Source organism: Lactuca sativa, chromosome 6 (genome assembly GCF_002870075.4).
Source record: "Lactuca sativa cultivar Salinas chromosome 6, Lsat_Salinas_v11, whole genome shotgun sequence".
Taxonomy (NCBI): domain Eukaryota; kingdom Viridiplantae; phylum Streptophyta; class Magnoliopsida; order Asterales; family Asteraceae; genus Lactuca; species Lactuca sativa.
In genome coordinates, this window is record NC_056628.2 from 55709199 (window position 1) to 55721748 (window position 12550).

Genomic DNA, 12550 nt, shown 5'->3' on the forward strand with positions numbered 1-12550 from the left:
TTCAAAAGCTTCATGGCAAACACGTTATTAAGTTTTTCGAGCATCAAGCAACGACTATGCAAGATAATTATTTTATATATAAATTCTGTCAAAAGTTCTATAGCTTTTAACGTAAAAGTATAAGCAAACAATATATGCTAATGCAAAAAGTATCAATGATAGATTATTAATATATTATATAAAAACAAAATGTTAAATCACATAATAAAATAAGGGAAAATAGCAAACAAAAATGGATGTTAAGCAACCACGGACTATATTAGTATATTCGGCATAAAATACCTTTTTATACATCCTAGAAAAAGTACTAACGCTTTGACAGATATAATTATATAAATATGGGTTCTTTTAAGGGAAATGATTTAGGATGGTAACTATTTTTTATTTGTGTTTACATATTAGCAATTTCTTCTTTTTTGTACATAATAAAACAACTAACTTGTTTTAATTGTTTAAATTACACCAATATTACCGGCTAATACCTGTTTTAATCGGTAACTCAAAGGGAAAATGACTTAGGAGGGTAACTACCTCTTATCCGTGTTCACATATTGGCAACTTCTTAATTTTTGTACATAAGAAAGAAACTAACTTGTTTTAACCGTGTAACATCCCAAAAATCATGACCAAAAATTTCGTTTTTAATTTAATACTAAAACCATAATTGTCAAACCATTAATTTAATACTCCGACATCGGCCCCGCCCGGCATAAGGCCCCGTCTGGCATCGAGCGCCGCTCGGTATACATATTTGTCTCTCTTAGGCCCCGCCCACCAAACACATACAATCATATAACATGCTAACACATAAATAAACATATTCTACTGTATCTCTGTCCTAAAAAACATACTCTGCTAATAATGAGATACGGAACATCGTCCGTACTCAACTAGTGATGAGATACGGGACTTCGCCCACACTCATCTCCCTACCAGGCACATACAAGTATCACACAGACAACAAGTATACTCTAACATGCAAACATTCCTCGGGCACCCGCCCGACATCGAACCTTGGTCTAGATAAACATACAAGCATACAATGCCTAGGGCTAACCCCCGGGTCTTCCTACTCATAGACTACATGGGCTTGCATTGTGACCTTAGACACATTCACACAGTGAGGAGACTCACCTTGCACTGCTGAAGCCCTGACTGGAACTAGCTGAGTACGGACGAAGTTCCGTATCTCATTATTAGCATAATATGTTTCTTAGGATAGGGATACAGTAGAGTATGTTTCTTTATGTGTGGCCTAAGAGAGACAGATCTGTATACCGAGTCAGGCCCGATGCCAGGCGGGGACTGTTGCTGGGCGAGGCCCGATGCCGGAGTATTAAATTAATGGTTTGACAATTATGGTTTTAGTATTAAATTAAAAACGAAATTTTTTGTCATGATTTTTGGGATGTTACACAGTTAAAACAAGCTAGTTGCTTTCTTATGTACAAAAAATAAGAAGTTGTCAATATGTGAACACGGATAAGAGGTAGTTACCCTCCTACGTCATTTTCCCTTTGAGTTACCGGTTAAAACAGGTATTAGCCGGTAATATTGGTGTAATTTAAACAGTTAAAACAAGTTAGTTGCTTTATTATGTAAAAAAAAAAGTTGTCAATATGTGAACACAGATAAAAGGTAGTTACCCTCCTAAGTCATTTTCCCTTTCTTTCAAATATATGAATACTTCCAAACAATAATAAAATTAAATAATTTTATGGATCCTAAAAATACCAACGTGTTCTTATAGTCCATAACTACAAAAAAACGAAATATAATTGATATAACTTTCGGGTGTTTACATAACACTTTTTAGTTTATATATAACAGTTTATGATTTATACAGTGTACAACTATTTAATACATATTATTGTTACGTATAACTAAAAAAATATTATGCATAAATCACTTAAGAGTATGTAATTTTATTGTAAATTTTTATTGGTATGTAGTAAAAAATCGTAATTAAATATCTATTTTATTTAATTGACTTTTAGAAGAAAAAATGATTGTAAATAAATGAAAGTTGTTGAAGAAGCTTGAAGCAACAAAAGATTTGTTAAAAATGGTGATTTATTAATAATTGATCATGCATTGGGTAAATATACGATACAACTACATAATGCACTTGAAAAACCATTATGAAAATTGATTGTAATGAAGGTGAGAAGTGAAAGCAACACCATTGTATTTGTGGAGTCCATTTATTGAAAATAATATCGCTTCTGTCACAATTTATCAAACAAGTCGTACAAAACATTATTACACTTCATAATTTTACATTTAATTTGATTTATATGTTTTCGTATCTTAAATAAAAAAGAAACTACAAAAAATAATTATATTTTGGCATTTTTATGGTTTAATAATTATGAATCAAATTGCTCAACTAAAACCAACCGAATTTAACAATTTTTTATGTCGGCCACTGTGAACTGATTTAACATATTGATCAAAATAGAAAACTTTGTTGAAGTCGAATGGTTTTAGTATATAGAATATTTTTTCTTTATAGTGAACAATTTGACAACATTTTCTACTCCACTAAATTCGATTAATTTTATCAAATTATTCCATTATAAGCAATTTAACCTGTTATTATAACAGTAACAATGGTCAACAAAGAAAAAATTACAAACTTTGTTGGTTTTAATAAGACCATATGATTGTTTTTCTATATACCGGCCTTAATTAAATATTAAAAAAAAACTATTTTAATGTTTACAATAACTTTTCATTCATATTTCGCATGAAATAATTACAATGGAATGTGCAAAACATGGTCCTAATGACTAATGAGCACAAATATTTGGAAAAAGAAAAAGAGAGAAGGAATTCCTATTTCCTTAAAAATGTAAATTTTATTGTTAATAAATATTTTTGATAAATTTCCTATGTATTTTACAGAAATTGCTAAATACATTTTGGTAAATTACTATTTTGTAACATCGACCACTAAAGCATTCGCATTGTGGATCTTGGTCGTCTTCAGTGTTAGATGATGACATAAGTGATAAATTATCCAATCATACATTCTCCTGCAAAATACAATGCCAATATCGTTAGATGATTATTATGCTTTTATTATTAATTTATTGTTATTACTATCAACTAAAAATGAACGTAAAAAGCTGCCTATTTCAAAATTGGACTTTATAGTTAGAAGACAATAAGAAATTAGTTTCTAAAATGAATAATTGCAATTGGGGATATTTCACGTGTTTTTAAGAATTTTTTGTGTTTGTTCATAATTCATATCATTGAAAACTATTTAAGATTGCCTAAAACTTTGAATCTTACTAATATTTTGCAAAAAATCTACAAGATATTGGTAAGATTCGAACCAGAATCTTGCAGAAATTGTGTAAGATACCGGTTTAAATCGAAAAAAGAGTAACAACCTACTTTTAAGTTTTAACTATATGGCAAATTATGAACTAAATAATTACTAAAAAGAAATTAGTGAAATGACAAATATGTCCTCAAGATTAAAAATACTTGTTTTAAACATTACCTTTATATGACAACCCTTTTATGGAATTTTCACCTTTCTATGTAAAGTTAGTGAAACCATCCATCTTTCAACCAAATACTACCACCAATCCAACGAACATAACAACCAACCTAAAGACACAAAACCCCTGCAAAAAACACAAAATCCAATCAAAACCAATCCAAAAACCTGAAAACCACAAGGGCAAAACCGTAATTTCCTTACATTTTCCCCGGAAGACGAATAATCCATTATAGGAAGATACCCTTGAACACCAAGATTATAAACCGGAGTACCATCCGGATAATACAATCCATAGTTCCTCTCAGAAGTTGGACCGGGTTTCATATTCTCATTGAAAAGGGCAAAAACGTAAATATCAATCTTTTGTGAAGGGTGGGCAGGTGTCCCTTGTCCCTCTTGCATTCTTTGCAACAAATTTCTATTATAAATTCCCGCATTTCCAACTGTTGCCCCTGGTTCATCGTCATCACCTCTTGAAGGCCACCCAGTTTCAGAAATCCTTACTTGAACATCACTATGACCCAATGATTTCATCCCCGCATAAACCGCATCGATTTGAGCATACAACATGTTATCATATTTCAAATTCGTATTCGGATCTACAGTTCCAGAATTCGGCTCAAAAAGCAAGTATTCAATCGGAACGTTTTTAGGGTCGTTTTTGTAAGCGAAGTAAGGATACGCATTGATCAAAAATGGCGAGTTACTCTGTGCATGGAAGCTTAAAATCGGTTGAATGTATTGGACATATTCATCGCGAAATGCGCCATTTGAAGGGGGGAATGATGTTTTCAAGATTTGGAGAGAATGAGCTGTGGTGACGTAGACTTGAGAGCTTAGACCTAAGTTGACTAAAGCTTGATACATGGCTTTCATGGCGGGGAGAAGATAGGATGGTAATTGAGGATCTGGGCCTCCTAAGACTTCGTTTCCGACTGTGATACATGTGATTTTGGTTTGTGAAATGTAGGGTTGTACCTTTTGTTGAATCCAGATTTGGGCTTGTTGTGGATCTTGCATTTTTTGAAGATATTCGTTGCCTAAACCTATGATGAATTCGATGTTTGTGTTCGCGAATGCTGTTAGAACATTTGGGTCAGCATCGTATAGTTTTACTCTGCTGATGTTTAAAGATCCGAGGAGGATGGAGACTCGTGAAGGAGATGGAAGATTGTTCGCAATTTGTCCGTAATTGATTCCGACCCCGAGACTGAAAGTTCCGATGAATGATTCTGGGGAGGAAAAAATTGAAGAAAGATCGATTATTTTTCATGAATTCAAACAGTTTGGAGTTTGATGATATAATTATGAAGCTAGATTCAAAAACCCATTTAGAAAGTTGATAATTTCCCAGAAAACTGACATGTAATTCATCGAATCAAGGAAAAACGAAGGATTTTACATGAACTTGTGCTTCAATGCTATGAATATTCATTGAAAGTGACAGAAGTGATTGTATTGGAATCAGATTCAAAACCCTTTTTGGAAAGATTGCAGATTGAATGATTTCTAAAAAAACTATAAACCTTTTTGCATTCGAATTTAAGGTTTTTCTTGTTCAAATGTTATGAATATGCATCAAGGTGGCAGAAAATCAAAGAAAAGACGAATCTTGATGTTTGAATCTGATTCTGAAAAACATAAGTTGAAGATTTATGAACACCCAACTGAAAAAATTACAAATTTTACACGAGATAATGCAATAAGTTTCTCATTTATGTAAAGAAAAATAAAGTTAAGAAGTTTTACAGAAATGTTGTGGAGAAAAAGGAAGAGGAATTACTTGAGAAAATGAGGAGAAGAAGTGTACAGAGTATAGCGGTCATTGGAAATGAGATTTGCAGCTTCCGCCGCTCTCAGCCGTGCTCCTCCGTCTGATGAAGTGTCTCCGGCGAAAATTGGAGGTGTAACAGGCGATTCGAATTCAATGGGGGCGGTTTTATATACACGATATACACAGTCACGCTTTGAAATTACAGCTAAATTCCTTAATGAGCTCGTGATGTGACTGCTGTGAAATTTTAATTACGTTTAGTATTTTAATTAAATAAGAGAAGATTAACAAAATAACTACTATTAATGAAGAATGAAGAACCTAATTAAAAAAAATATCAAATTTCTTTTGTTTTAGGAAATTTGACTACTTGTGTTACATTAGACTAAATTTATGTCATATTAAAGATTTTTTTTTTTTTCTGAAAATATATTTTGAACTTGCGTTTCGTAGCAATTCAACTATGGACATAATAATAATAATAATAATAATAATAATAATAATAATAATAATAATAATAATAATAATAATAATAATAATAAATAATTATTTTAGAATTTTAAGAAAATATATGAAATCAAATAAACAACATTTAAAAAAAACACATCATTTTTATTTAAATATAAAAAAAAAAAAATTAGCAAATGCAAATTAAACAAGATAAACATTTAATTGAAAAAACGGTAGTATTAAATAGTTGGAAACAAAAATTTTGGATATGAAGTTATCCAAATTTTTTTGTGAAAATAACAAAATATATACATTACATATTTTGATTCAGAACAAAATAATTATTTTGTCAAAATACAAAAAAACTTGTTATTTTCATTAATTTCTCTATACAGTCATTTTTGTTAATTACCTTAAATAATAGGAGGTGTTATTTTTACTTATGATTTTGATTTGTTAATTTAAAATATATGATGTTCACCCCTTATTATTATTCTCTCTTCGAGTAAAATGACGACATAAATATCAAATCCTTTTGTTATAATGTGAATGAATAAAAAAGATAAAAATAAATATCTACTCCCTAAAATATATAGAATTATCCTCTTTTATTTTTTGTCTTAAATATGGACATGTGGATTAGAATATTTAAGCCTATTGTTATAAAAGAAATAATATTAAAAATATCAAGGAATTATTTTATTTGTTTATTTTTAGTTATTGAGCTTATTTTTTTTATTTATAAATAATATTTTTTTTTAAGATTGTCTATTTTTAATCATTCAATTTATTTGTGTCTATTTTTAGATAGCAAACATTTCAAAGTATTGCTAAATTGACACTCCTTAGACATCTTAGGAATACTTTTATTAAAAGTCAACTTATAATAAATTATTTATAACTTATTTTTTCGAAAAAACAATACAAATTCAACCAATAAAAATATCTTAAAAACCAAACAGGATGTCTATATAGAAAAATAAGTTGTCATTTTATGAGGTATCGTAGGGAATATGTTCAATGATTAAAAACAAATGATTTTAGAAAAGTTTATTGCTAAATATGAAACAAAAGTAAATTGAATGATTAAAAATAGACGATTATAGAAAATTTTATTATTTAAAATTGAACAAAAATAAATTCATTAACTAAAAATAAAATAAAATAATGTGTTGGTCCTTTTTAACATTTACCTTGTAGAAATTAGTTAATCGCATTTCAAAACATCTACCCTAATAAATAAGAATGATTTTTGCCACATGTCATATTTTCCTTCATTTTGACACTTGTCATTTACTAGATTTTTTTGAATTATTTAATATCCACCTGTCATTTTTATAGTTTTTTCATTCAAATCTCACCTATTAAATGTCATCTCATATTAATTAATTTTATAAATATATTAATTAATGTACATAAAACTTTCTATTTTTGAATCATCTTTCTATTAATATATTAATTAATGTATATATGTATATTAATGTCGATAGTACATTCAATTTGTAAATTCATATTAATTATTTTTATTAGTATAGATTAATTATAACCAAATTACATAAATAGTCCATGCGGTTTACCAAAATGTGACAAACTCAATCGTTACTTATTTTTTTTATGGACATGGTCTTTCTGGTTACCAAAGCTTTCTTTTAATAAATCAGTGTAATACACGAGTTTCACACCTAGTATATTTTATATCTAGATATACACTTCAATATATATATATATATATATATATATATATATATATATATATATATATATATATATATATATATATATATATATATATATGGTAAATTACATGAATCGTCCCTCATACAAGTGCCAAAAGTACGTTTAGTCCATATTTTTAAAAATTAACTTGGACCGTCCCTCGATTGGTTTTACCTTGCATGCTTCATTCCTGAAAGATGATTTTGTTGCAAACTTAGTCCATACCAAAACTGAAATGACAATAATACCCTTGTCTTTTTATTTTTCAATTAATTTGATATTTTTATTATTATTTTCAATTTAAAAAGGGAGGGCCAACTATACCATCCCCATCACTTTCCCCACCCTTACATTTTTACTGATCGGAAACACACATGTACACACTCGTTGAAAGGGAAAAATGAGATATAGCTCGTCGGCAAGTCACAACCATCATCACTGCCTCCATCCTCCGACGAACATTTTCTCTACATCTATCATTGTGTCCAGACAACTCCTTCACTTCCAACGAAGTTTGAGGCCATCACCTTGTTGGAGAAGGTTGACTTCGCAGAGCCGCCTTCACCATTGTAGATTGGCACTGAAATCACTTGTGTTGTGAGTTGTCATCATCATTCTAGATATGCACGGAAACACTAACGTTGTCTGAAACCCTAACTATTGCCACCTCTGTTCGAAAGCATATAGATATGAGTTAGTGGTTATGCATTTCTGCGATTGTGGTGACTATGACTCTTCCAGATGTACATCAGAAAAGATGACAAGATACAACAGCTATCTAAAGTTTGTTTTTGAAACTTCATGTGGCGATGATGATTTAGAGCTACGCCGAAAAAGTTCTTCCTTTTTAATTTGGGGTTCACCAATCTGTTCTTCCTTTTCAGTCTAGATTCACCAGAAAAAGTTGGAGATATGAGAGATAAAGGGGTACAAGAGAGCAAATGAGAAGATATAGAGGGTTGTTAGAGTCTTGAGAGTGTTGTCGGAGATGACTTCTACTCGCCGGAGTGTTGGAGTTGGTGCTTGTACTCGACGATAGTAATGGATGTGTGATGTAAATAATGAAAGAACCATATATTTAATTAAACCATTTCATTTAATAGATCAATAGTTAATAATTATCAAATAAATCAAAAAAAGAAATAAGGGCAAAATGGTCTTTTTATGACTGGAGGGATGAAGTGTGCAACTTTTAAACAAACAAGGGACGGTCCAAGTTAATTTTTAAAAATAGGGACTAAACACACTTTCTGGTATATGCACGAGAGACGATTGGTGTAATTTACTCATATATATATATATATATATATATATATATATATATATATATATATATATATATATATATATATATATATATATATATAGGTTTAGGTTCTATGGAAAACAAAAAACCTAAAAATCATAAAAATGCATAAAAAAAAATACTTAGAGATCAAAAATCTATTTTTTGACTTTTTATATAAAAAATCGCAACTTTTTATAAATTCGCTGAAAATGTTTTTTAAAAAAAAAACAAAAGAAAATCGATTTTTTTTCAGCGAAAATGTTAAAATACCTGCGATTTTTATATATAAAAAGTCAAAAAAATTTTGTGATATCTAAGTATTTCTTATGTATTTTTATGATTTTTAGGGTTTTTTGTTTTTCATATAACCCTACCCTATATTATATATATATATATATATATATATATATATATATATATATATATATATATATATATATATATATATATATATATATATATATATATATATATCCTCTCATTAGTTTTGACACTTGTCATTTTGTGGTATTTTTGAAATAAATATTATCAACTTGTCAATTTTTTATTTGCTTTAATTTTTAAAATCAAAGTAATATATACTTATATATGTAAAGTATTAAATATCATATATATGATATTAAATTGCAATAAATATGTTTTATTGCTTTCTTATTTTAAAAGTTGTACATTAAAAAATATTTTATGTTTACATTTTGATTTAATATTATTTTTTTTTAAATAAACCCGTCTAATACACGGGTCTCACACCTAGTATGTATATATATATATATATATATATATATATATATATATATATATATATATATATATATATATATATATATATAGAGAGAGAGAGAGAGAGAGAGAGAGAGAGTGAGTTAGGTTCAAATGTTTTCACTATCTATTGTGTGCATGTAAGAAAGTAATTAATGCATATTAAATGTTGAAGATGTAATTAATACCCATTATATATTCAACATTTAATATGCATTAATTACTTTATTAAAATATCTAATATGATTGGTGCAGAATCAATCATACATGCACAATATATATATATATATATATATATATATATATATATATATATATATATATATATATATATATATATATATATCAAAAAAGAATATTCTTTTCCGTTAACTTTTATTTTGCGAAAATTATATAGAAAATTACAAATTTAACTTTTAGTACTGATTGGGATGTATGCAATTTTATTGTTTTTGTCGTGCAACTTCTCTTTGTTGATACTTTTGATATTTTCTTTTACTTATTTTGTTTTTTAGTTTACATATTTTCAAACCACGTTTGTGGTTTCTAATATCCATCGAAACCATTAGGATACCAAACATATATGTTACTTATACACACACAGATTAAAAAACAAAATTCTGATTTTTTTTTTTCAATTATTGTAATATCTAAACTTTGCAAAAATTTTGTAAAAAAAAAACTTTAAACTTCATGTGGAATGCATGTTGCTTTTATAATTCTGATGTAATTAATTTTAAACAACATATTTAATAAAAACTAGTGAAGGTTCTCCCGCTTTGCGGGGTTGGTAACCTTCAATTTTATTTAGGACTCAATATCAATATAATGTCTCCAAATTCCAAAGGGTAGTTAAACAATTGAACATTGAAATTTTACTTAAGAGAATAATAAACGGAGAATGCATTATTGACATTTATTTTAACAATATGGCGCTCGGTATTAACACGACAGTATAAAGGAATCAAAACAACCCAAAAAATGATGCTTCTTCTTCCAATTCCACCAATAGTCCAATACACCTCCTCATCGTTGCAGCAAATTCCCCATCATCAATTTGTTCATCTTACAACAATCAATCATAATTTAAGATCTAGCAAACTAAATATCAATGTAGAAGCTTTTCACTCACAATGGTCCAATAATGAGAAACTTTGCTAGATCTACAATTGAGCTCTTCATCAAAACACTTTACAAATAACTTTATCTTCAAGCTTCACACAAAAACATGAAAGAATAAGCTTCCAATAGAGATTTCAAGCTCAAAATGAGAGAGAGAGAGAGAGAGGGTTAGGGTTTCAATTGGGATCATTCAAGGGTGAAGGAGGTTGTAAAATGATACACTATAAGGTTTAAGTGCCTTTAAATAACACATAAATCCTAATAATTTTGTCAAGCCCATGGGTCGAGGACGCCCCGTGCCTCCTTAATGGGCGCATCGCGCCTATTGGGCCCACACATGCCTAATACAAAATCTTAGTTTTTTACAAGTCCAAAGCCCAATAGGTCGAACCGAATAATTAAATAAAAAAATTCATACCAAGAAAATAGGATGTTACACTAAAAATATTGTAAATAAATAAATAAATAATATATTTATAATGTATAAATATATTATTAACAACTTGGATAAATATGTTAAATATTAGTTGTTTATTATTTAAGAAGCGAACCCGACTACTCTTAGTATAAAAACAAACAAATAGATCATTATAGAAATAAGACATTACAAATACATAAAAATTAAAAGAGTAAATTACACGCATCGTTCCTCGTGCAGGTACCAAAAAGTATATTTAATCCATATTTTCAAAAATTAGCTTGGACCGTCTCTTATTAGTTTAAAAGTTGCATGTATTATTCTTGCCGACATAGAATGACTATATTGCTCTTATTAATTTCTTTTTTATTCAATTATATTACCTTTAATTCATCTATATAATTCTTTTAATTATTAAACTAGTAGTTCATATCATCTTTTATCATTTTTCGCTTGTAACCCCCCCCCCCCCCCCCCCCCCCCATTCTCTATCTATCTCTATTGAACTAGTCCTTCAATAGTTGTCGAAGCTTCAACACCACCAACCATTTGCGACAATCCAACAACCGTCTCCTGTAACCACCATCACTATTGAAAAATACCTAATATAAAAATCAATACTAAGATCCCCAAATCGATCCTAAAACACGCACACACATATATTTTGAAAATCGTTTGAATAAATCCTAAAAAATCGTTTAAAGTTCTTGAGTTCCAGATTCATGAATATTGACACAGTGCTTGAAGAAATCCCTGAAAATGTTTGTACAAATCCCATAAATTTTTTATACAATTTCTGGAAAATCAATCCTCTAGATTTATAAACTCATGCCCATTGATCCCTTATATCCACAAACTCGTGCCTAGAAAATTATTTGAAGATATCACAGAAATCGTTTGGGAGTGTAAACCTACAAAAAAACCCTAGAAATCTATGAACAAGATAGTAGTGTATGTGTGTGTTTTTTAACACGGACCTAGAAATTCAACCCGAATCAAGAACACGAACACTTAAATTGTTTTCATATATGAAATTGTTCGCAAACCTCTGATTTCGAACCCGTTTTTAAGAAACCCTGGATCGAAGGCCATGGCAGATATGGAACATCACCAGAAAGCATGGTGGTTTCATGACGACGATTTGAATCTCAAGATGTTCTTCGTTACCATTCTTCGTCTTTCGTGTTGTATATAAGCTCCCGGGTACATATTAGCAACAATAAGTTGTTTCAATGGATTCTTGCAAGGAACCATTGGTTTCAGTGGTGATTTGTTGGTGATTTTAGTGCCACCATGTCATTTTATGTAATTAGAACTAACATGTGAGCTAAGTGTAACGCCCACAGATTCGGACTAGTCAATTTAGAAACAATAAACGTCAAAAATGAGTTTTTGATAGAAGATTATTTACAATAAATAATCTTAACTAAGTTATAGTATATTTCATAAGGGTTCCGTACATATAAGAAATGCTGAAATCCGAGTTATAACAAAACAGTTATAACC

General features: G+C 29.2%; 1 protein-coding gene across 1 annotated transcript; it reads right to left on the minus strand.

The window, feature by feature from the left end:
• Nucleotides 1-2841: 2841 nt before the first annotated feature.
• LOC111905381 (glucan endo-1,3-beta-glucosidase 14) lies at nt 2842-5459 on the minus strand. Its single transcript, XM_023901078.2, has 4 exons — nt 5301-5459; nt 3719-4749; nt 3515-3641; nt 2842-3038 (listed from the first exon to the last, which is right to left on the minus strand). Exons 1-3 carry the CDS (start codon nt 5341-5343, stop codon nt 3582-3584), a joined length of 1134 nt encoding a protein of 377 aa, XP_023756846.1. The 5' UTR covers nt 5344-5459; the 3' UTR covers nt 2842-3038; nt 3515-3581.
• Between the last annotated feature and the right edge of the window lie 7091 nt (nt 5460-12550).

Coding starts and splice junctions, on each gene's coding strand:
- LOC111905381 (XM_023901078.2), bottom strand. CDS start 5,343: ATGACCGCTATACTCTGTACACTTCTTCTCCTCATTTTCTCAA. Junction 4,750..5,300: donor TCTTCTCCTCATTTTCTCAA/GTAATTCCTCTT, acceptor TTTCCTCCCCAG/AATCATTCATCGGAACTTTC. Junction 3,642..3,718: donor ATTCGTCTTCCGGGGAAAAT/GTAAGGAAATTA, acceptor TGTTTTTTGCAG/GGGTTTTGTGTCTTTAGGTT.